Below are 25,741 nucleotides of genomic sequence, written 5' to 3'. Positions count from 1 at the left end.
AAGTCATTTCCCGCTTTATCTCCCACATCGTATAACCGGCGCTGTCCTGCCTGTGCATATTGCTTGGCCTTAAGTTACACCAGTGTGCGTAATACCCGTTTAAGTTGTAGCTGGTGGGTTAGGCTGACCGTCCCCTCCATCGTTACCTGTTCTTCTATCTGTGTCAGTTCTTACTCAATTGTTTCAATTTCCAGTCTGTGCTCTTTCCCCCCCCCCATCAGTGCTTGAATATGGCCCTGCAGCACCGTCTTAAATGCTTCCCAAAGGATACAGGCTGATCCGACTTAACCCAGATTTTCTTTAAAATATAGTGCTGTCCCTTCCTTAATCTTAGCTTTCAGGTCCTTGTCCCTCAGGAACCATATGTCCATTCAGGGGATGCATGTATAGTCTCTGATTGGCCCCTGCAGTCGTACCCCTACCGGGAAGTGATCTGATATGCCTCTAGGATAGTGTTTGTTTGAAGTACATCTTATCACTAACACGTTTTACTATCTGTGCCCAGAAAGGATAGTGTTTGGCATTAAATACATTTGTTGTGTCCTTGATTTGGCAGTTGTATGATTTTAGCTTTAAAGCAGAGTAGCAAAAATGAGGATTGTTTTATTTTATTTATTTGTAGATTTTTATACTCGCATTGTGTCCAAAGAATGTTTTTGTATCTGTTTTTGTAAAAGGCCAAAGTTGCTGAAAACTTGTAAATTAAAATCTTAAAACATGTTGACTAATAAAAGTAGTCTGGGAGATGGTTTAACCTGAGTTGATGATGAATATTTGTTTTACTAGTTAATTAAAACCATAAAAATATTCCTTCAACATAAAATTTAACAGAACAATATTGATACACTAAGATATTTATATTACAATAAAAATGATAAAATAAAAATAGTTTAATACATTCTACAGATTTGATTTGCCCCTACTTAATTCCGGTTGTTGGTTCAAGACTTTATTACCAGGCTGGCTGTATACCCAGCGATGTTACCTAAGAACCTTCCTTTTTTTAATGTATTCATTCGTGGTAGATAGATTTTGTTTCCCTTGGCACCCTCCCTATCACTGGCTTGTATTGGCAGATGTAATTTTGGAGGAAAAAATTTCCAGAAATTTACCCAGCCTCCTATTCAATATGGTGTTTCGTGGATTGAATGCTTCAGTTAGTGCTTGTCTACAGGATCTTATCCCTAAGCCATTTTGTTCTTTTTTCAGTAAACATCTTCTTTCAACAGTCAAAGCTGAGCAAATGCAGACCCACATGCACCAAGTTTTCTTCCACCAGATGACATAGGCGGCACTCATGGGTGCCTGCTCACGGCCCATTCTTCCATTTTGGCAAGAGGTCTAGCGTTGGAACTTCACATAGCCTGAACCTTAGAAAGCGTTGCCTGATTTTCTGAGTAGGGGGCAGCCATAAGTGGTGATTCTTTGAAAGTTTTATACGAGTTAAGAATCAACCAGCCATGCAACCTTTTAGCCAGAACCTCCCTGTCTTCTAGCCAGCTGTGTAATTTACTTGATTTATTCGCTGCTTTGTTAAAAGCCGGGGTGGGAAGCAACTGGTCCCATACATCACCTAAGTTTAAAAGAATTATACTATTTTCCAGATACCTTTTGTAATTGCTATTCCCTCTTTCTAAAATAATTTCCTGCCAGACTAGATTAGCTAATGACCCTTTTGTAGCTGGGCTCAGTTTGTAACAGCATTTGATATATGCTGCAGGGCGGGCCAGCAACTGCTTAACCAACCTAAGTTCCGGTCTGACCTGGGCTGGGAAGGCATGCCCTGGTAATCGAAAGACACGCTTATATGCCTTTATCAGAAGCTTATCCAGGAGAGCTACCTCCACCCCCCTCATTATTCCAGCCCTAAAAGTGAGGGTTGGCAGTAATTTTGCTCTCATTATGGCTGTCAATGGGTTCAGAGCATGGCCACAGATTGAATTTGAGAGCTTGCCAAAGGCTTCAGCAAGTGCCTGTGCCTTATTTTTTATTGCTTCTTTTTGTAGCGCATAGTTACATCTGGCATCGACCACAACTCCTAGGCATCTGTATGAGGTTACTTCCTCTAAGGTCTTTCCATTCAGGTACCATTTAAGCTGGCTAGTGGGTCTGCGATTTAGAGTAATCATTTTAGATTTGTTATGGTTGATTTCTAATTCGTTTGTTCTTGCATACTCTTCTAATTTGTTTAGCAGCTTTTGCATGCCTATTCTGGTGTTGCTAATTAGTAATAGGTCATCTGCATATAACATATTAGATAGTTGTCGGCCGCCCAGGGAGGGGGAATGGGATAATTGATTGTTTAACTTGGCAGAAAGATCTGCTATGTACAAGTTAAAGAGTGTTGGGGCTAATACACAGCCTTTTTTAACACCAACTGTTGTTTTAACTGCCCTAGATAGGTGTGAGCCTCCCCCAGTTTAACCTCCACCCATGTATCAGAGTAAATAATTTAAATGACATTTAAAATAGTAGCTTGTAACCCCCCAACCTGTAGTTTGGCCCACAGTTTGCCTTGTGGGACACAATCAAAGGCAGCTTTAAAGTCAACAAAGCACAAATAGGTGGGAGTCCTGGTTGCTTTTTCTCTGTTAATCAGTCCCAGTGCCATAAGGTTTGTTAGCATTCCTTGATGCTTGGAGAAGCCGCTTTGATTTAAAGGCAGTATGTTTTTATCTGCAATCCAAGGCTTTAAGTGTTTTAGCACACAAGATGAGAAATACTTGAGGTCAACATCAAAAAGAGCGATTAATCTGTAATTGATTGGGGAAGCCGCGTTCCCTCCCTTGTATATGGGGTGGATTATTGAGCCTTTCCAGGTTGCCGGAACAATTCCTGTTGGGAGCACACAATTGAACATTGCAGCCAGACAATTGGCCCACCTTTCTGGTTCCTGTTTAAACAGTGCCTGCGGTAAACCGTTTGGGCCAAGTGCACAGTCAGTTTGCGACTTCCCGATAATTTTTTTTTTTTTAATACTAATGCCGTGATTTTCAAACTTTCCGAAACATTGGGTTCCCAATTTTTAGTGAACCCCTGGGTTTACGGTCATTCTTCAGTGGGCAACTCTTTTAGATGAGACTTTAAGTGGCACACCCATGCTTCCTCTGTTATGTTTGCATTATTAGCTGCCTTTGGACCCTTATCCATTGTATTAATGATTTTCCAGAATCTTTTGGAGTCAGATGTCTTGGACACAAAGTGTAGTTTAGCCCAAAGCGTCTCCTGCTGATGTTTTTTAAAAGTCCATAGTTCCCTTTTAAGCAGTTTCCTTTGCTCTCGCAAGGTCCGCATAACGATCCATTGTCTGGGAATTTACACAGTTGCCTTAGTAGTTTACCTACAACTGCTTTACCTCTACGGACTGGCTGTGGTAAGTGTAAGCATTTGTGATAATTCAATTGTACTCCCTTTCTTGTATTTCTTGAGGAGTCTTTGTTTATAAGATCGGTGTCAAAGTTCTCCGAGACCATTGTCAATTTTGCCCCGCTTGTGGCCATTGATTCTAGCCTTAGTAGAGCCTCTTCTGCTTGGCTTTCAATAGTATTAGATGATCACTTAAGTTGCTTTAGATTTTGAGTGCAATCACCCCTTCCAGGCCTACCGCTTCCTCTGGCTTATATGGTGATGAACAAATCCTGATTACCTGCGGCTTGTGATCACTTTCCACACGGTCCATAATGCTGAAGTCACTCACTAATGTGTACAAAGCAGGAGTTACCAGTGTGTAATCTAGGTGCGAAACCGTTTTCCCGGAGGATCTTGTCCATGCTGGAGGGATGTCGGGCGACTACTGACCATTTAGCACAAAGAGGCCTACCGATTCACAGATGCTTATAAAACTCTCCCCTATCTTTTCTTTCCAGCCTCTCATTGGGAAGGTTTGGCCGAGCTCCATTGTCACTGTTTGGATATGATCTTCACCAGGATAGTGGAATAGGTAGAAATTGAAGTCACCAAAAATTAGCCAGTATGACGATTGTACTGTGCTTTTTATCCTTATCACTTAGTTTAGTAACTTACTTGCTTCAACTGTTTTATTTTTTGGATTCATCTATATATTGACTAAGATCAGTGGTTCCTGTATATTCTTTCCCCATCCATCAGGCCTGACTAGTTGAAAAGGTAGATCTTTCTCCTCGTGCTCTGAGCTCTTTGCTAGGATGCTCGTGCTAACATAGATTGCTAGGCCTCCCTTCGACCTGCCAGACCTATTGATTTTTGTGGCTGGACTGAGATATTCTGTAAATCCTATAAACGGTATTGATTCCATCGCCCAGGGTTCCTGTAGGAGTATAATATCAAAAGAACTAAACAAATGTGGTACTGCTGGATCCTCCATCTTTGCCCCCAGGCCACTGATGTTCCTCGAACAGATGTTTAATACGCCTTGTGAAGATTGTTATTTAGCTATTCAGCTGTTGCCGATCACTCCTGGGGGTGATGCCGTCGCTGCCCATTCTCTTTCAGGCTGAGATCTCTGACCTAAAACCAATCTTTACATATTCAAACTCTCAACTAAGCCTTGGATGGTCTCCTCCCGCTAATCATTTCTTTGGTGACTCTTCTGTGATGGATGCCAGTGTGTGCTCCATGCAAGACAGACCACGTGCATTTAGGCATTTGCGGGTTTTGAGAGTCTAGTAGCTGGGATGGATATCACTCACCTTTATAAATGACCACCTCAATACCCCAGGCTAGGTCCTTCTTCTCTTTAATCTGTTTGGGGAGGTCCGGCACTGAAAAGATAGTAAATGTTGGGTCCGTATGTTGGTTGCCTCTTGCTTGAATAAATTTTATTGCAGCAATGTCATCCGTGGCCACATGCTGTAGGTCTGGAAGTGCTTTTATGAGTCTTAAAATAGTAGAGCGATTGAGAACATCTGTGGGGGACCTTGAGGTGAATTCGGGAATACAAAGCAGCTGGTAATTTGGTTCATAATTATTCGTACCTGTTTGAGAGGGCTGGTTTTCCTCTCCGTGCCTGTTTTGTTCCTTGTAGCTAGCTTCACACTGTCTAGTACCATGTTAACTTCTGTTACTGCTTAAATTGACCTGTGATAGTTGGCTGAAATGTCCAGGCATGGTAGTTTTTGGCTTTAGACTCTGATGACCCCTTGGGGGGCTTGTTCTTTTATCCGTATATTTTCTAACTGCTGCGGACAACCTTAAAGGGGACCTTTTTGACTGAGTGGCACCTGCTAAATCAAGGGGAGTCTTTACGTCTGCTTTTGTGTCGGTACTTGTGCATGCGTGGACAGAGATATCTCTGTTGTACCTTCCACTTGATGCTGTGTGCTCCTTGCTTGGTTCATTTCAGATGATTTTGGTGGCTTTTAAGATGGTTAGTTGGTGAGATTGTGCAGACTTCCTGCCTTTTCTTGCCCGTTTTCATTCTTTTTTTGATCAAATTCTAGTTAAAGGTTTCTCAGAGTTCCCGGGCTTGTTGGCAGCTTGTGACGGAAAATGATTCTCCATGGTTTCCATACTGAGGCGTGCTGAAGTATTACTTCCTGCCAAAATTCTTTTCTCTCTTATAGTTGACGATGTAGGCATTTGAGGGGAGTGGAGCGTCTCCTTTTGTTTCTGCGCAAGCGGTACAGATGTTAGCATAGTAGCGAGGGGGTTAATATATATTTGTTCATCATTTCGGGCGGAACACATTTCTTTAAATATTCCTTCTAGGATTAGCGTCAGTTGAGATAATTTATCTACCACCTCCTTGGAGGAGCAGACAGTAAAGTCATTGGTTTGTTTAGCTTGCGCCCTTGTTATCAAGGCATTTAATTCTTCCAGCTTGCTGTCAACTCCGGAAACAAATACCGCCATTGTATTTAACAAGTCTACTTGGATGTCCATTATATTTGAATGGAACTGCAGGGCTATTACCGTTGCTTGCATTGAATTCAGGATTGCGGCCCACATTTCGTCTGACCTGATTACCGCCGGGGGTTGTGATTGTGAGTTGGGCTTGTGGTATCCTCTTGAAGCTCCTTCAATTGTGTTTGCTTTATGGAGATCATTCTGTGAGGCTATCACTATTTCTTCCTTTGATGTTCCAAATGGAACACCCAGTTCCATATCCCAGAGCTCCTGTTCCTCGCTTTCACTTCCATACATCGGAAAGGAGTGGAGTTTGGGGCTTTGAAATGAAGGGCCGCCTTGCTGGGAATCTTGTTCTGAGTTTTCCGCGGTTGCTACCATCTCTGAATCCAGAATAGATAGATTAGCCGGACTGGATGTCCGGTGGTACTTGGCAGGATCTGAGCAGGTGTTCCTTATGATTTTCTCTTGTCTGAGAATATGGGGAGCTCCTATTGCAGGATTGGGGGCTACTTGGGCTATGCTCGGTGCATCTACTTTCAAAAGCTGCTTTCTCATAATCACTACTGTTGGTGATAGAGAAAGGGGGATGGGTAGATTCACTCTGGTTTTCTTTCCGGAGCTTCTTTGAGTTTGCAGATCATGGATGGGTGATATGCCACCCCCTGAGTTTAGTGGGATTGGTGCCGGCGATTCAGTCCTCCTTTCAGCAGCATGGGTTCTTACAGCAGTGAAATATTCAGTTATCTTACGATGATTGACTGGGGCAGCGGAGCCGGGTGCCCCTCTAGAGGTGTCCTAATTTTCAAAAAGTCCGGTTCTCCCCAGTTCGTTTCTTCCACGCTGGAGTTTTGCTCAGCCGAGGCCATGCCTATTTCGTTGGTTAGGGTCTGCCTTCTGTATGGAGTAGGGTGATCCAAGTCAGTACTCGCTCTCCTTTTTGCTACTGCTTCATCCAAAGCCAGTTCTCTTTTCCTTTTCCTCTTTGTTTGATTTGTGGGTTGGTTGGTGACATTGTTTTGTGCTTTACCTGACCTCATACTCCTTTTCCTGATTGGTCAGTCTGTTCACAGGGTGGCCTGTGGTGGTAACATATGGTGGTTCCAGTGCTGATGCTCAACAGAGTTCGCAAAGCTGCATCTTACCACTTTCTGTTCCTTGGTGGCTTAGAGTTCTGTCCATGGTTCGTCTATGCTCCGGTTCCACGAGGTTCTTGCTGCTCGCTGCTGTTGCCGTTCACTGAACTGGCACCCTATCACACTGTGCCCTGTGGCTGCGCCTCTTCAGGCTTTTTCAGGCATGCTGAGGGCTACGGACCAAGGACCGATGACCAAGGACCAGCGCAGCCCAAAGTTGCTGCTCCTGCCCGGGCCTGCACAACCCCCCACGGGCTGCGGGTGACCCTCGGGGGGTCGTGGTCATGATGTGGACCAAGTCCAGGTCCAGATTGGGCAGGGGTTGAGGTCAGGGTCTGGCTGAAGGGCAGTGGTAGGGAAACTGGGCGGGCAATCAAAGCGATGTTGCGCCAGTAGCCTAAAAGCGTCGCTTTTCCCCACCTGCTGCTCACCTGCTGAACATCTGCCTCTTGCAGATGCTGGGGCCTGCTGGGGATTGACAGCTGAAGGCAGCTTAAGGCTTCGAGCATGGGCTGCAGCAGACGGCCAGCTCCTGCACCGCGTCTGTTCCTTCCATTTACTCCCATTTGAGAAAAATAAAGAATTTCTTGTGCCTGCAGTCCCTCGCCCCCGTAAGCCACACCCGTAGTCGGACCGCTTCCGCAGAGGGTCCGCAGGAAGAGCCGTGGGCGGATCCGTTCACCTGGCGATGTGCCGCTACTGCTGCGAGAGCTTGCGGTGCTCTAGGGCTGGCGGAACCCCTCATCTGGAGGAATGCTGCTGCCACGGGGTCTCCGTCGCTCCAGTGGAGGTGGAGTGGAATGCGGAAGGAGTGCGTCTGTCAGGCCGCTCGGGCCGCTTCTCTGCCGGGCAGAAGCTCCAAGGCTCAGGCGGGAAAGAGTGCTGCACACCGCTGCCTCTGGGCTCCTGCTAGGCTCTCCTGACACACTGTGCTGCGTTTCCGTTTCCGGGTATCGGTCTTTCGTTGTAGCTACTGAGACAAAGTAAAACCAACCCTCCACCTCATTAACGGTTTAACCTGAGTTATTTTAATATGTGCAAGTTGCTTTCACTTCGCAGGACGGTGTGCAGAATTTTTTTTTTTTGCAGAATGCGGCAAGAAGTCGTGATCTATTTTCAGGCCGTCTGAAATGTTCTGTTTTACAGGTGGAAAATGTTATTGTCCAGTGACTCAACCATAAGCTTTTGATGCATTGTTTTCATGTACAAGGGTATGGATAGGCTTTAAACAGAACTAAAATAGTTTATGTAGCGTTATTTCGAACTGCATTTCTGATGACTGTATGTGGACGCTGTGAGACGTTTCGGTGGGTTTCTAAGACAGTCAGAAGTTACTGGGTGTAACTGTACGGGTTACTGGGGTTTGCATATGGTGTCCTAGGATAACAATACTATTACTTTTAAACTGAATGAAAAAGTGCTTTAATTAAGCAATTGAATCCTAAAGGACAATTATTTTTATTACAGGTAAGTAAAATATTCTACCCTTTGATTGCAGATCTCTGTAGAAAATCGGATGCTCTTAGCATCTGCTAGACTCAAATTACAACCACACTGGTGTTTCTAGATCATTTTCATTGAGCTTTAGAATTGTATTGAAAATTGAGCCCTTGACATTTTTTCTTAGGGGAATCATTGGAGCCACTATTATACAATCAGAAGCTTTTCTGTTTTGTTCTTTTGTTTCAATCAGTGATTCAAAGGCAGCAGATACAATGCAGCACACTTGCAAGTCTGACCCTTTGAATCAGTTGCAGTCATTTGAACTTCAGAAATGCACTTGGGAATGTTAACAACCGAATCCTCAGCTAAGAGACCCAAATTATGTTGTGCCCCACCCCATAGCATTATGTAGTGGATATTCAGAGTGATGTTGAGGGTGTTGCCTGGGCGGATGACTAGGTGTCCAAGCACTGGTGTCCAGTTGTGGACACCGTTCCAGCTAACTGGGGTCCGCAGAACATTACATGCCCCATTAGAGATAGTAAATGGGTAGGTAACCTGCATCTCAGAAATCTGGACAAGATTTGAATGTATCAGTGACACCCACAAGTGAATGGTGTAACAAGAGGTCCTGTGTAAAGAATCTTTACTGGAAATGTAACCAGTCATGTCATTGGAACTGCTAGGAATCTAATTCCACTCGTTCCCTAACCAGGCTGACCTCTTTCAGTTGATAAGATGGAATTCCAAACAAGGGGTGGAAGAATATACTTGTCAAATTCTCACATGGCATGTGGTGGGGGCGAGGGGGATTGCAAGTGCATGCACCGATTGGACACAGGGAAGGTCAGTCGGTCATGATGCAATATCATTCCTTCACATCGTGAAATATTCTTGTATTTCCCTGGCTATTCTCCTGTGGCACTTTTCTCCTGGCAGCCAGAGTACACCTCCACAGGCATGCAGTTAGGTCATGAAGCAAGGTGACTTAACAAGCTTCCCATATTTGGACACTTTCTGGAGAGAGAGGAGCGACCAAGCTGGAGATTCACTCTTGGATCTCTCAAGTAAGGACCTTCGGAGTTCCATTTTGGTTGCCTGAAATAGATGCGGAATTGGCCCTTCCGGAAGCCATTTCACATAGAGATGTTGGTCACCCAAGGGGGGTGAATTTCAGTCTGGCAAGGGAAAGTCTGCTTCCTCAGTGAGGATATGGGCTGGCTGTCAATTCCACTCCTAAGCACACTTAATTTCAGGGAACAGGGAAAACATGAGATGTGTGCATGTAGACTGGCATGCCTAAAAGGGCAATGTCAGAACTACACACCAGAGACCACCATCTTCTCTCCTGGATCTTCTGATTATCCCCTCCTGATGCTGGTGCCGTTTTAGGGTAGCTGAAGTCAATGTGGAATGGCCCTATCTGTCCAACCATTTCACATAGGGATTTTGATAACAAAAAGTAAAGGGGTTGCCCTTGTCAGAACTACACAACAGAGATCACCATCTTATAGCACATGAACCTGGAGTCCAACTCACTAGTCCATGGATGCCATGTTATACGACACATTTCATATTCAACATGCAGGCAAATGACCCTAGTGATGGTGAAGTGAACACAACTTTACAGGGGTAAGCTGATTGGCGCTGTGTCCCCCCACCTACAAAACATACTGTCGGTACTATTGCTGTCCACATACCCTTGGTGTAAACAGGGTAGTAGTCATTCTCACAAAAATGGGGTGCACTTTGGATGCCATCGGGGCATTACTGCATAATGGTCTCATATCTCAAAGACAGTTAAATGGCATATCTTGCTTGATTGTCACGCTTGCCTGGGACATCCACAAAAGCCTGTCTGAAAAGCACTCAGCAGAGCTGGACAGCTTTACAAAGCCTAAGAGTATTGTCTCTTTTATCTACTTATCAGCATAAAGATCAAAGAAAGAGCTTGCTAATCATTGACATGTATATATCCTCTTTCTGGAAAGCCATCCCCAGGCATATTTTTGTAGTTAAAGCAAAAAATGGAATGGTCTTGTGTAGAAAATTAGAACGCAGTGGTCTCCCATATTTGGAAAATTGTTCCAGCACCTTGAATTTTGAGCTGGAGATTCATCAGGCGCTACTGGGTGCTAACTTGTAATAATATTGGGCACACATGTTATTGTCAATAGAAGTAATATTCCTAATGGTTTGCAAAGGATGAATTTTATTTTTTTAAACATCTAGAAGTTGAACCAAATGAGTATTGCTTATTCTTCCTTAGAAACTCAGAGCCATCCAAGCACGTGCATTCTGTACTCTCTGGAGTTTTCAGAAGTGTTTTTGACTATTCCTAACCATAAACTGTTTGCATAATGACTTTTGGAGTGGACCGTTCAACATATAATGATGCAGCGTAGGTCATGAGGTACCATGTCACATTCTTCTTCTTTGAAAGGTGAATATATATTGTTTGGGGCAGTTATTTGGAGAGTTCATGGATAACTGGGCCAGGGTCTCTTTGTCATTGAAAAATGTTGAACTTGAAAGGAATCGAAAGATTTTGACCAGGACAAAGTTGAAAAAATTGCCAAAAAAGAAAATTGCTTTGACATATGTATAGTTCATACAAACTCCCAGCAAAGTTTTAGTTTTCGTTTTAACCCCAGTTATGTTCAGCAAAAAATATGCGTCATCCCCACGTGATTGAAAGTAAAGGAGAGGATGCTTCTGAGTCCCTTGCTACCAACAGTGATAAGCTACACTCCCTCAGCTTCTCTTCCAGACTGACTTCAGGCAGTGCAAATAGTGTGAAGATGCTGAAATATCATATGTGAAATCATGTTTTTTAATTATATGGTGTTCGGAGATTTGTGGAATTTCTCATCTAAAATAAATAGGGGACTAATCTAGTATCACTGCTTGTATTATTATTCGTACCATAAATAAGACAAATGAATTCAGAGTAGTAGATTTAATCCTCATTTCAACATTCAAAAAGTTTCCTGAGGAAAAAAGTCAAAAGCTTATTTTGTTTGGTGGACCTTTGTGACCAGCAAATAAGGAGGGTCGGCCTGCAAAATCAACAGAAATAGTGTAGTTTTACGTGCTTTGTGAGTTGTCCTAGAGTTTGTTTCCATCAGTAAAATGAATGCTCTCCCACTCCAGTTATTTAGTATGGAATGCTAATTTCGCATCTGTACCTTTTGTTAGTCAACTGTGTGTTGAAATCCTGTGTATTGTAATGTGTTCTAGAGACACGTTAGTAGAATTGATGATCTGCATGACCAGATACATCTTCCTGCATAAGAGTAGCAGAAAAGTATTCATTTTTGTAAATAACCTTAGAACATCTGAGATCCCATATGAGTGAGGACTCTAGTTAACCAATCAGAAAGGTTCGAACTCCGACATCCACCTATTTATCATGTATTCAACATACTTGCAGAGCACAAAAAACACATGGTCTTGGTATATGTTATTCCAACATTGGTGCATGTTCATGGGGTAAACTCTGCATAGTTCTTCCTTTGCTGTTGTGTGGGAATTCAGCCACGGTAGTGCAGGCATTGATGGCTTCATACTTATCGTACGGTACTTGAAGGGTATTCACAGGGCTAGACAGCACACAGAGTAGAGCGATGTTATCTGTCTATGGGTAGAAGAGTTGAGACCATTTGAGTCTTGCAGTAGGAAGGTTCCACCTTTTGAAGATACGAGACACAAGTATTTTAAATTCCTTTCTCCTTACATACAGCATATCATAATTAAAGAGACAGGAATTTTAAGGAATTCGACAACACATCTCATCCCAAAAATGTGCATTGAGATTATCCGATATGTCCTAATCAGTGACATGCAGTATGGGCAGGGATGGTGGGGATACTATGAGGCAAGCCTCTTTCCAGCATCAAGAGCTCTTATTCATTAGTCTTGGATCAGTGTATGAATTTATGCCCTTTGAATTAGATAAAAGGGGGAAAAAAGTGTATACTTTTTAGGACTATCCTATTAGACGGAGCATATGCTGTCTTTTGCTAGGCATATTGCTGCTTACGAAGTACATAGAGGGGCTTGGATACCGCTCATTGCTTATCATTTGTTGGCTTTCCTTGTCACTCTCATTTGCTTTATTTTTTATTGATGCCCCATCTTGCCAATCTTGTGGTTATCCCTCCCATTGAGTATTGCTGCGTTACAGTCTCTTTGACTAGATGGCATCATTCCTCCCACTGCTTGCTTTTCAAGTACCACTTTATCCTTTTGCGTGAAGCACTCCTTTATTGTGCGCGTTTTCGAGCAGTCTTCCTTCTGTACGTCTCCCACTTCACTCCGTTTTACTCTCTGTTACCTGTCTGCTTCTCCCCACCCTCCATCCCCTTGGGCTTGCACCCTGTGCTTCTCCCAATGATTCTCCCACCTGCGCCCTCTGTGTTGCTGTCCCCAAGCCCCCATGTTTCTTTTGTTCCCGCCCTCCCCTGTTGCTTAGGCATCCCCTTCTGTGCTGCATCAACGTTTCCAATCACCATTCCTCGGATTGATAAAATTCAAATCTGTGACTGAAAAGGAAAAAAAAAAATGCTAGTTTAATTTTGAAGGTATATGTATGTGTGCTGTGTGCACCAACAAAATAATGCTGTAATGCTGATGGCAGGTCAAAGATATTTTTTTTTCTTTTGCAATGCTGTGATAGAAAAAAAGTGCAACGCCAATAGGTCACACAGGCGAGACCTAATGGCTTTGAATGCTTCTTGTTAATGTTTCTGTGCTATGTTAATCCCTGCATGTCTTTTTTCAGTGTTTCTTTTAGCTGTTTTGAGCCCTATTCTCAAAAGAGCAAGTCAGAAATGTATTCTTATGACTGAATGCAATGTTTACTTCTGAAGTAATTCAGAAAAACGTGCGAATCTTGGGAATATGCGAAAGGTAGATACTTTCAGAAGTGCATGTACAGGAAATCTTTCATGCACAAGGCATTGTAACATGCATATATTTTTTGCTTGCAGAATCAGTGGTATTTTGAAGCTTTCTTTTGAATTCCCACAAAGAAAAATAATTACTCTTCCTGTGCTTTTCTTGTTCTTCTGTTGCCAACCACAAATGCACATTTACTCCTGCTTTATACAAGAATAAATCTGCAAGAGTATTGACAGCGGGGAAATACCTCTAAAATAGTGTTGAACACCCGGAAACCTGGGAGTCTACCGTCCTGCCCCTAACTGCAGTTTTACGAACACTGAAATTCCACCATACCTGTGGAGGTTCCTTTGAGTAAATATTATATATGAGAGCACAATTTAACTACTTTGTCCTTTAACTAGGTGTGGCAGTAGCTTTTAAAACCAAATTTGCTGCCTGTATATAAGCTGTCACCTCTACTCCCACATACAATGCACTTTTCTGTTTTGCTAATTTGGTATACTGAACAATGTCCGTTTATATTGCATATTGCCCTTATGTAAAAAAAATGTTAGTTTAGGGCTTCTCTAGTTCTAGGGAAATCACAATTTGGATTAATCTTTAATGTTCCAGTCTAGCTTTAGATGTGTAGCCACTAACCACCATCGTATTATTGGTGAAATCTGGATTCATTTGGTGAAATATGTATTCACAATGTGGATTCATCTTTAATGTTCCAGTAAAGCTTTATCTATGTGGCCACTAACATCTGTCGTATTATTGGTGAATAACCCAAGGTGGTTAGTCGTTTTTCAGTTTTGGGGGTGAGCAGTTTACAATTGCTGTGTCTGGGTTTAGGACATGGTTGTTATCCGAAGAACTCACAAACAAAACAGTGTGTGCTATTATTGGTACTGTTACTTTTCATATATTACAATGCAATAAATCATTTCTAACAACTTGACTATAGTGCCTTTCTAGAGTCATCTTAAATAAGTTGGAAATATTTAATGGTTTGTCAATGTTTATCAAATGAACTTTTGTTAATTTTCAGGAATAAGTACGAAATGTCAGACTACAATGTTTGATACAATTAAAGATTGGAGACTGGAGCTGGAACGTGTCAAAGCATATATGAAATATAAAGTGGCGAGCACCAATGAATGTTACGAAATTTGTGAAAAGTAAGGTAACATTTATATTAATATTTTGCGTGTGGGCAGTCTATTTTTTGTGCATGCGTTGTGAGTGCATGTATTTGTGTGTGATTTTCATGTTTCTTTTTCACAGATTACTAGAAAATATACATATGTAAGTAAGCTGTGTACTATGTTTGTTGTTGGTAATATTTGTGGTGTAGTCACTAAGCACTTTTCAATATTCATTCAATTGTTACCAGTCCTTTATCCTAATAATTCATTCTAAGTGAGGGTGAATCATCATCCTGAAGATTGGCAATCTTGCTTAATCTCTACGTTGTTTGTCAATCTGTTTAGCTCATTGCTTTATTTAAAATACAGACATAATAAAGGGGTCGCGGTTAGCGCCTGAGGATGATGGCCATCTGAACCTGACTCTCAGCTACAGCGGGAGGAGATCCGAAGTACATCTTGTGTGCATGCATGAGAAATACAGAACATGTCCTGATACAATTGCCTAGCTCATTGACATGCTATATGTATAGTTATTTTTTTAATATAACGGTGTAAAAGAAGCACTTCTGAATGGTCATCTGTCCTGTTTTCATGAAAAATGGCAGCCATCTACAAATGTAATGTAGAAGAAACCTACCAGAGTGCCTAATATCATTTCAGACCTAACCCCAAAGAGTTATTCTCTGTACTGTGGCTCCCAATTGGCGAAAGACTTCAAGAATTATTCCTGAAAAGTACGAAAGAATTGAGGAGTTAACTTAAAACAGTACCATGGCAAGCCAAAATGGCGGGATCCATCCTCTCTATATGCAGATAGTTCTCCTGCAGCCCGGCGCACCTTGCTGCCTTAGATATTTTCCACAATTGTTCATCAATGTCCAGATAATAGATCCAGTACTCCTAACACACCAGAGCTACATGAACCCCTATGCATGAGTCCACAGGACTTGGACATATGGTTAAGCACACTACCAAACCCTTATTGTGTGCACCAGAAAACTCATGGAAGTGCACTAGTTCAGAGTACCTAAGTGATTTAATAAATTGGTCTTTGAGCGCAGCCTTTGAATGTGGTTGGATTCAGTTAGAGTCCATGTCTATGTTGAACTGTGTGAGTGACCCAGATGGAGCCCTAATTAAAACTAATTAAGACCATGTTTAATTTAATTCACAACTGGTTAAATGCACAAGGACTCCCCCTGGTTCTGGGCTCTATTGTGCATGTTATTTATAAAACAAAATATTCAAATACAGGTAAAATTGTGCATAGGTAACACTGACTCCCTCCAATCCAAACTTTCTGATGGAAACAACTACCTGTGGATTCCTCACCTTATGAATTCACCCTTGCGCCAGCATCAGACGGAAAATCTTCTTCCCAGCTCTCCACGTTGATGAGGACGTCATAATTGCACGGATCCGCGCGACTCCATCTGACATCACCGTGCCAATAAGAGGTCCTCGCCGGCGTGCCGGCGTGCCGGCGTGCTGGCGTGCTGGCGTGCTGACGTCAATTCCCTTTTTTCCATGCCTTTGACGCTAACGGTTTTCTCCTAGCTCTCGCTTCTGTTGGAGGTTTCCTCTTGTTGCTCTTTGTAGTTACAATGTCTCCCCCGAGGAAGTCCGGTTTCAAGCCTTGCAGGGAGTGTGGCGGTCGCATGTCGGTCACGGACCCTCATGACGATTGTCTTTGGTGCCTTAGCTCTGAGCATGACGTAGATGAGTGTGCGTCTTGCCAGAGCATGAATCCTAAGGCTTTAAAGGAAAGGGAGGCCAAACTCTTTTTGGCAAAAGCGAAGAAGGGTCAAAGGAGCCATAGAAGATCCTCTTCCCACGCTTCTTCAAAGAAGCATAAGAAACGGCGCCGTCATGGCTATCGGCACTGTTCGGCTCGGAGCCAATCAAGATCAAGGTCTCCCATCTCATCGGCGCTGTGCGACGTGGGAGGTGAGTCCGACGATGACTCCGCAACCGCAGAGTCCTGAGGCTTCTCCAGCGCCATCCGTCTTTGAGGTTGTGGCACCTCAGGACACTCCTCGGTTTTCACCCGCTGCTCAGGAGTCAGATGGTCAGCAAGTACAGGTGCTACAAGACCAGCGGTATCCTGCCTTCCCGGCTCTGAGATCGGATCCGGTGCCATTTTTGAATACTATGTTTACTATGTTCAACGCCATGGCCCCTGCTGGTGCACCAGCTGGTCCCACGGGTCCATTGACATTTTCTTTGGGATCCCCTGCTCCGTACAAGGCGGTGCCGTTTATGCCATTCTATCCGGCTGAGGGTACCGGACCGGCGCTGATGACATCGCCTCGAGGTCCTGTGAATCCCATGACGTCGCCAGCTACATCTATGGCGCCGATATCATCATCCCGTCAGCCGGTGCCGATGGTGGAGTCACATGCATCTTCGGCGCCATTATGATCCGTGCCGGCGCCGGACCTGGGTGATGGATTCCAGTGGAGTCAACCCTCCTCTCCGGTGCCTCGTCAAGTGTTGAAGCTGGTGTCTTCGACATCTGCAAATTCCATGTCGATTCCGAGATTGGAGGCTCATTTGAGGTCACGCAGGAAGGCCTTGCGTCTCTTGGAAGAGGAGGAATATCAAAGGCAGTTAGAGGAAGGAGAGATTGTCAAGCCCTTGGGAGAGTATCTGGGCTTGGAGTTGGCCAGTGGGCTGGGTACTTTCCCAGAATGGGACTTGTCTTCACCAGGGGAATTTACGGAGGAGGCAGCTCCATTTCACACAGTAATCAGGAAGGCAGCGGACTTCTTAGAACTTCCATTGCCTGCTGCAGAAGTTAAAACGAATATATTAACGGAAGTGCTGCATCCTTCTTCGGCTTCTGCAGACCCTTTGTTTCCTTTCGTTGAGGCTCTTACAGAACCCATTTTAGAACTGTGGAGGAAGCTGGTTTCGTTTCCTGCGGTGAATATAGGCTGTGGCAAGAAGATATAGAGTGGCGCCTGGCGATCTGGGGTTTTTATTGCAACATCCTACCCCAGAGAGTTTGGTGGTCCAGGCCTCTTGCCCTACAAGGTCTGCTCCTTCCCTGTGATTCCATCTGACAGGGAATCCAAGCGGATGGAGCAATCCGCAAAGAAGACTTTTTCTTCTTGCAGCATGGCTCTCAAGGCTGCAAACGCTACCTGTGTGCTGAGTAGGTATGTCCACGCCCTCATGGTCTCTGCGAAAGCCATGGTTCTTGATCTGCCGCAAGATATACAGAGACCTTTTGGGGAACTCCTGTCTGATGCGCAGGCTGCGGCGAAGCAGATAATTCAGTCTGGCCTGGACTCTACGGACTCGGTGGCCAGGGTAATGGGTACATCTATTGCTACCAGGAGGCACACTTGGTTAAGGTCCTCTGGATTTTCTTCAGATGTACAGACCACCTTGTTGGATTTGCCATTTGATGGGAAAAAACTGCTTGGAGATAAAGCGGACTCTGCCCTAGAGCGCATTAAAGACAGCCGGGCCACGTCAAAGTCTTTAGGATTGCAACCCTCCTCTGCTACCCATTTTTGGTCCTTTCGTAGGTTCAGGGGGTTTGAACGTAGTGCAGTTTAACAAGGGAGACCCCAGTCCTCAGTCCAGCAGCCTACCAGCCTCCCATATCGGTCCTTTAGAGGGCGGGAGAGGGTTAGTACGAGAGGGGCCACCCAGCAGCACCCTATGTCATCCTCTTCCTCTGGAGGACAACAGCAAGGGAAGCGGCCCTGGTTTTCTCCCCTTTGTCGACCATACTTCTCCTGTAGGGGGAAGATTACGTCTTTTTCTCCACGAGTGAGAGTTGGTTACATCAGACTCATGGGTGCTAAACATTGTGAGAAAAGGATATGCTCTCCCTTTTCAGGAGTTTCCTCCTCCCATTCCTCGTTTAGTTCAGAAGACCATCTCCTGTTGTTGCAACAGGAAGTTCAGACCCTATTATCAAAAGGTGCGGTGGAGTTGGTTCCAGAGCAGGAAAGCGGTCAGGGTTGTTATTCAATATATTTCCTGATCCCCAAGAAGGATGGTCGTTTGCGACCAATCCTAGACCTGAGGATTTTGAATTGGTTCCTCAAACAGGAGAAATTCAAGATGCTGACTCTAGAGCAGGTACTTCTGGCGTTGAACAAAGAGGATTGGATGGTGTCTGTCGACTTGTAGGACGCACAGGAAGTATCTCCGGCTTGTGGCAGTTTGCGGTCCACCCATTTGGTCTTACTTCAGCACCTCGAGCCTTCACATAGGTGATGGCAGTGGTGGCAGCAAGTCTCAGAAGGGAACGGATATTGGTATTTCCTTACCTGGACGATTGGTTGATCAACCAAGTCTCCAGAGCTTGTGTTGCGTCACTTGCGGATGATAACTCAGTTGTTCAGGCTGGGTTTTTCGATCAATGTACCCAAACCTCACCTGGAGCCTTCTCAACGCCTCCTGTTCATAGGGGCAGTGCTGGACACAACATTGAATCGGGCCTATCCTCCGCTTCAGCGGCTCCAGGATAATCAGGTGTTGATTCCAATGTTTCAAAATGGAGCGGTTGTTCCAGTCCTCAAGGTCTTACGTCTGCTCGGTCTGTTTGCTTCTTGCATTCTGTTGGTCACTCGTGCACGTTAGCACATGAGGGCTCTCCAGTGGTGCCTCTGCAGGCAGTGGTTTCAACACAAAGGGGATCTCGAGGAGTCGATAACTATCTCCAGAGACCCTGCAGCGGATCAACGATGGTGGGCTGTGGATGGCAACCTTTCGAAAGAAAGTCCGTTTTCAGTGCCGCTGCCGGTGGCCACAGGTATGACAGATGCTTCCACTCTAAGGTGGGGAGCTTATCTGGTGGACCTGGAGATCAAAGGTCGTTGGTCTCCAGTGGAACAGACTTTTCATATCAATCTGTTGGAATTGCGGGCGATACGCTTGGCTCTCAAGGCCTTCCTCCTGTCCCTTCGCGGTCAGTCAGTTCAGTTCCTGACAGACAACACTACCGCGATGTGGTATATAAACAAGCAGGGAGGAGTAGGGTCGTATCTTCTCTGCAAAGAAGCTCTGCATCTCTGGTCCTGGATTCAGGATAGCAAAGGCTTAATAGCAAATCATCTGGCCGGGGTGCTCAACGTGCATGCGGACTCTCTCAGTCGGCTCTTTTTGTCCGATCACGAGTGGCGTCTACATCTGGATCTGGTCCTGCACATTTTTTGGATGTGAGGTATGCCGGTGATAGATCTGTTTACCACTCGGGAGAACACGCACTGCCCGTCATTCTGCAGCCTCCAGTATCCGGTGCAAGGAGCTTGGGGGATGCGTTTCAGATCTCTTGGTGTAACCAGTTGCTTTACGCGTTTCCCCCCCCATGCCCGTGATCTGGTTCTGAGGAAGATTTGCCAAGATCGGGCTCAGGTTATTTTAATAGCCCCGGATTGGCCAAGAAGGGTGTGGTACACGGACCTTCTCCAACTCTCGCTGTGCCCTCTGCTCCGTCTCCCTCTCATGGCAGACCTCCTCTCGCAGTCGCAGGGGCAGGTTCTACACCCCCACCTTCAGAGCCTGCACCTTCATGCCTGGAGATTGAACAGAGCAACCTGAGTTCCTTTTCTCTCCCACCAGATGTAGTGGATGTTATTTAATCGGCCAGGCGACACTCCACTAAGACCATTTATGCCGGTAGGTGGGCAAAATTCGTGGCTTGGTGTTGAGAAAAGCAAATTGACCCTTTGAAGGCCCACCTTTCTGATATTTTATTATTTGCTTTGGACTTAGCAAAGAAGGGCTGTGCAGTGGCTAACGGTTAAGGGTTATTTAGCTGCTCTGTCAGCTTTTCTTTGCCTCCCGGATCAGCCCTCATTATTTAAATCACCTATTGTAGTTAGCTTTCTTAAAGGTTTACTTAATAAGTTTCCTCCCACTCCTTTTCATTTGCCTCAGTGGGACCTAAATCTTGTTTTAACTTTTTTAATGGGGTCTCCTTTTGAGCCCATGCACTCTTGCCCGTTACAGTTTTAGTGCTTAAGACCTCTGCTAGGCGGTTAGTGAGCTCGAAGCTCTTTTTGTAAAAAAACCCATTACCTTATTTTTCCCAGATAAAGTGGTGTTGAAAACCGGGGCAGCTTTCCTGCCAAAAGTTGTCACTCCTTTTTTATATAGGTCAGGCTATAACCCTTCCTTCTTTCTACCCTCCTCCTCACCCCTCGAAGGAGGAAGAAAGGCTTCACCCCTTGTACCCTAAAAGGGCGCTTAGTTTCTGCATTAAAAGGACGAAGGACTTTCGCCTGGAAGATCAGCTGTGCGTGGGGTACGTTGGAAAGAGGAAGGGCAGAGCAGTCCATAAAAGAACTATCTCCAGGTGGGTTATCCTTTGTATCAGGATCTGCTTCTCGTTGGCGAAAAGGGTTCCTCCTGAAGGTATCAGAGCCCACTCCACCAGGGCCAAGTCTCCTACTTCGGCCCTGGCAAGGAGGGTTCCAGTGGTCGATATTTGCAAGGCGGCAACTTGGGCGTCCCTCCACACCTTTGCAAAGCATTATTGCTTGGACTCTAGGGTTCGGACTGACGGCAATTTTGCACGATCTGTGTTGTGCAGGATTTATTGGTGTAATCAGGCAGGCACCCACCTCCGAGTGCGGTACTGCTTTGGGACTCTATTCATAAGGTGAGGAATCCACAGGTAGTTGTATCCATCAGAAGAACAAGTTACTTACGCTTTTTCTGGTGGATGCAATAGATACTTGTGGATTCCTCACAGTCCCACCCGCCTCTCCGTTGCCTATCTGATTACACTAGGATATGTGATTCTATGAATGTATGTATATATTGATGGTTTTTCTGTACATATTAATAAAGGTTTTGATTATTTTTCATCATGGAACTTTGATGTATATATGTATCTATTGGAGTTATTGTGGGGTCGGTTCTCACCTGTTCGCCTCAAAGGCACGTAAAAAATGGGTGAAACTGACTTCAGCACGCCGGCGAGGACCTCTTAAAGCACGGTGACATCAGACGGAGTCCTCGTCGATGTGGAGAGCTGGGAAGAAGATTTTCCGTCGGATGCTGCCGCAAAGGTGAATTCATAAGTTGAGGAATCTACAGGTAGCTATTGTATCCACCAGAAAAAGTGTTACCGACGGTAAGTAACTTGTTCATTTGGCCTAACAAAGGACTTAACTCAACCTCAAACATTAAGGTGGTTGACTCAAGAGTAAGTGTTCTAAAAGATGTTCATAACCTGCAAAAGAGAAAAACTGATACTACTACAAAAAAATAATCAGGCTAGAAAGAAAAATTGTGGAATTTTAAGATAACAATACAAGAGGCAATCTCAGGCCTTTTAGCCTGCCGGAAAACATGGGAAAATATGCTAAAGATGTGTGCTGCTTTTTTGAAAGTGTGGGTTCAACAAACTCATTGATTGGCTTTTTGTTTTTAGAATTTGAGATTGAAAGAGCACACACAATTCCAACTAGAATGTCGACCAACTCATAAGCAAATGGGCCTATAATCTTTAGGATTCTAAGATAGGCCCACTCAGTAGTGATACTGGAACATATGAGGAAAGTTAAAACTATTGTCTAGAATAGCCAGTGAATCAGAATTTCACAAGATTACGCCAAAGAAACTGTCAACTGCAGAAAGTGATCCTTACCCCCAAAGAAATGGATTAAAGGCATTAAACATCACCTTCTGCTTTGCTGACCCTCCTGGATGAATTCTGTGTTCAAGTAAAAAAAAAAATCCTATTTTGACCACCCTAAGGACCTTTGGAGTCATTCATCAACAATCCATCACACTTAAGAATGGACCACAATCCATCACACTTAAGAATGGACCATTAAAGCATAGCCTTTCTCTCGCTAATAGCTAAGCTTTTCTCACTGGTGGACAGCCTGCATATTGCTCTCTAAGATACAACATACTGATGCATACATATTTTACATGTTGTAATGTAGAATTTCCTTAACCTCGTATAGTGTCCGTAATTATCTCTATTATCTACTAATAGGTCGATTATCACATTCTTTAACCTTCCTGTACTAACCTTACATCCTGACAATATAATAGATGTCAACACAGACTAGTACTTTTGAAGCAGTTTACTACTCCTGTAACCACAAAATTCTCTTGCTTATAGTTTACTGTTCATTAGTGGCATTGAAATGTATTACCAGTTAGTAGCGAATAGTAAAATGTAGATTAACTGTTATGTTTCTACTGTGTACTTTCCAATGTAACTCACAGCTGTATGGTGCTGATGTTGGTATATGCTATTTACTGTTATATCGTTTTTGTTCTATGATGTTGCATAATGTTATATGTCATTTTCACACCACATAACACTGTTTACTGTTGCATACCTTCCAGTTATAAAATTGCTTAACAATTATAGAATTACATAATAATTAGACTACTGTCTCTGTATTCTTAGGATTGATTGGATTTCGGCTCCTTGAGGCTTTGCCTATCTTGTATGGGGATGCGTTGGTTAGGGTTGAGACTTTTATATTCTCTTATACGTTTTCTTCTTCTGTCTCACTATACACTCCCATCGACATGCCTTTTCACATCGTATCCTTTGCACGTCAACTGCAGGTTAACTGTAATAACTGTTAAGAATGCAATTAAAGCCCAAATATACTCACAGAAATTATCATACCTTGTATTACTCCCAAGAGTTAAGAAATTAAATAGAAGAGATAATTAAGGAAATTATGAACAAGTTCTGTAAATAACTTTCACACATTAAGTCTAATGGAAAGATAAATGTATCCCTCAGTGTGAAAGGTCTTAAACATCCTGTAAACAAATCTTAGATTATTGACAGAAACTGGGTGATATATCCTATTACAGTAAATAAAAAATAGTAGGCAATGAAACTGAAACTGTGCAGAAACTCTGGGTCCAGCATGCGCTCTGCTCACCAGAAAACAATGGGGTATTCACACTTCAATCTTAAAGGTCAGTCTAAAAATAATAGATTTCATGCATGACGAGGAAAGAAGATGACTCGTCCTAAAAATTGAAAGCCATGGAGATTCCTATTACATAGAAAATGCCCTGTCACATGATGACCTTCACTTTTGGATCTCCTTAAATAAAATGCTTTGTGAACTTCAAACTGTGCCACTGTATTTGTTACGGAGGACTTCAGTCTACACTTGGGCTCTGTTTCATACAGAATATCAGTATGCATATACAAACCAAACAAAACTCATGCTGAAATGAAATCCTTCTGATAGCAACACAACCTAAGTGACATCTGGCACCTATTTTACGTAACAGGCAGTTTGTTTACATTCTTCTCACAGCCTCACAATTCTTTATCAATAACCAACTACATACTAATGTATAACACCCTATCTCCTAGAGCCTGTAATCCCATAATTGATATAATGTCTGCATTTAAGCTGATATTAGCATAACTAAGCATACTCCAAAAGAAAAGTGCTGGAGGATGAATGAGGAAATATTTATGATGAAGCATTAAATAAACAAATAAGAGTTGTGATTGAGAATTTCTTTACTGAAAACAATCCAGACAAAATTTCCCCAGAAATACTTTGAGATGCAAATGAAATCTAAAAATGGGAGAGAAATGTGTAATGCAGTGGCCAAAAACAGGAATATTCAAACTAAAGATTGGAAGAATCAGAAACACAGATCAAGCAACTGGTGATTATTTTTTTTCTAATCAAGAGATGTAACTTTATTAAATGAACTAGAAAGCAAGAAAAGTCAATATAATAAAATAGTAAGTTTCAGAGTTCAAGGAGAAAAGATATATGGAACAAAACAAAGCTGGCCGATAAATAGCAAACTACCTTAAATGTATTTGAATATGTTTATATTGACATTTTCGATCAAGTTCCAGCTATCCTTGAATTGATAGAGTGTGAGCCCGCTACTGCAGTTAAATATGTTTTGGGCAAGATTCATATAATCCCACAGAATATAGTGAAATGCTTTCAGGACTTCTATTAAAAACTTTACAATACTGAGGTAATCTTCCCTATGGGAGACTGTCAGAAATGTTTGTAAGTAATCTACCCACCCTAGATAATACAACACATCAAATACCTTACAAAAGCGTAGACCTTTCAGAAATGTGCTTGGCAAGCAAATCTCTATAAGTAGGTAAAGCACAAGGCCATGATGACCTCCTGGCCAACTTCTGTAAAACGTTTCAGAACTCACTTGTAAAACAAATGGATAATATGTGTAGAAGTTACAAAGAAACTGTAGAGGTAAAAGGGACAGCCTCACAGGCAGATATAGCAGTTATCCATAAAGAGGATAAAGGACCTCTTGAAACAAAAAAAAAATAATGAACTGTTTCATTGTTGAATGTGGACTGCAAGATTTATGCTAAAAAGTTTGCAATGAGACTGTAAAAACAATACAAAAACTATTCTATCAATTACAGTCTGGCCTTGTCAAAAGCAGACTTGCATCAGAAAACATTAGGCTTTTGTGCCTTATTTTTGAAAGGACTAAGAAAGACCCAAACAACCCAAGCAGTTCAATAGCCTTGACATTCTGAAAAAGCCTTTGACAAAGTCTTGTGAACAGTCTTAGGACAGGACAGTCTTATGATCAGTCTTGGGCAAGTTTCAATTGGGTGAAAACTTTGAACACATGGTTTTTGCTCTCTAAACCCACCCCTCGGGCCACAGAAGTCTGTGGTTTTCTTACTAACAAAATATTGTCTTATCATCAGACAAGGTTGCTCACTAAAGCCTCTACCTTTTCTACTTCCATGGAACCTTTTTTTAGCCTCAGTAAGAGCTAGCAGCGCTGTATGAGGCAACCTGTTCTCCCCAATAAATATAAAAATCTCTGCATTTGTAGATGATAGCCTGATAGTCATAGAAAAAGCTGACTTTGCAATCCCAGTAATTCTAACTACTATTGAAAATTACCTGAAAGTCTCAGGATACTCTTTAAACCAAGATAATACCAAAATATTTCTGTTTAATAATCTTTGCACCCCAACAGTAATACATAATACCAAACTTAATTGGCAATCTAAAGACATTAGATATTTAGGTTTTCCAATTTAAAAGAAACATTTTTGATACCAGACTACAACTTGAGCAAACAGCACTCTCAAAAATCAGGAATCTCCTTAATGCATGGTCCCCCAAATTTATTATGTGGTATGGCAGAACTGCATCCATTAAAATGAACATAGCTGCTCAAACCAATTTAATTGCCTTTGTGTTCCCAGTACCAATTTCTATAATACTCAAGACAAATTAATGTCTGACCTCATATGGATAAATAAGAAATGAGAATATTACCTCTGAAACCAAGAATAAATAAAACCCAAGA

The 25,741-nt window shown here is 43.0% G+C and overlaps 1 protein-coding gene across 2 annotated transcripts in view; it reads left to right on the top strand.

The window, feature by feature from the left end:
• MTMR12 (myotubularin related protein 12) overlaps positions 1-25,741 on the top strand; it is a 598,822-nt gene that overhangs the window by 361,579 nt on the left and 211,502 nt on the right. For both annotated transcript variants that reach the window (XM_069220461.1, XM_069220466.1), the window contains exon 7: positions 14,341-14,470. In XM_069220461.1, coding sequence (XP_069076562.1) covers positions 14,341-14,470 — 130 coding nt within the window. The remainder of the gene's footprint in view (positions 1-14,340; positions 14,471-25,741) is intronic.

This window comes from Pleurodeles waltl, chromosome 1_1, assembly GCF_031143425.1.
Source record: "Pleurodeles waltl isolate 20211129_DDA chromosome 1_1, aPleWal1.hap1.20221129, whole genome shotgun sequence".
Classification (NCBI taxonomy): domain Eukaryota; kingdom Metazoa; phylum Chordata; class Amphibia; order Caudata; family Salamandridae; genus Pleurodeles; species Pleurodeles waltl.
The sequence above is the reverse complement of the archived record's forward strand: the minus strand, read 5'-3'. Positions and strand labels throughout refer to the sequence as shown.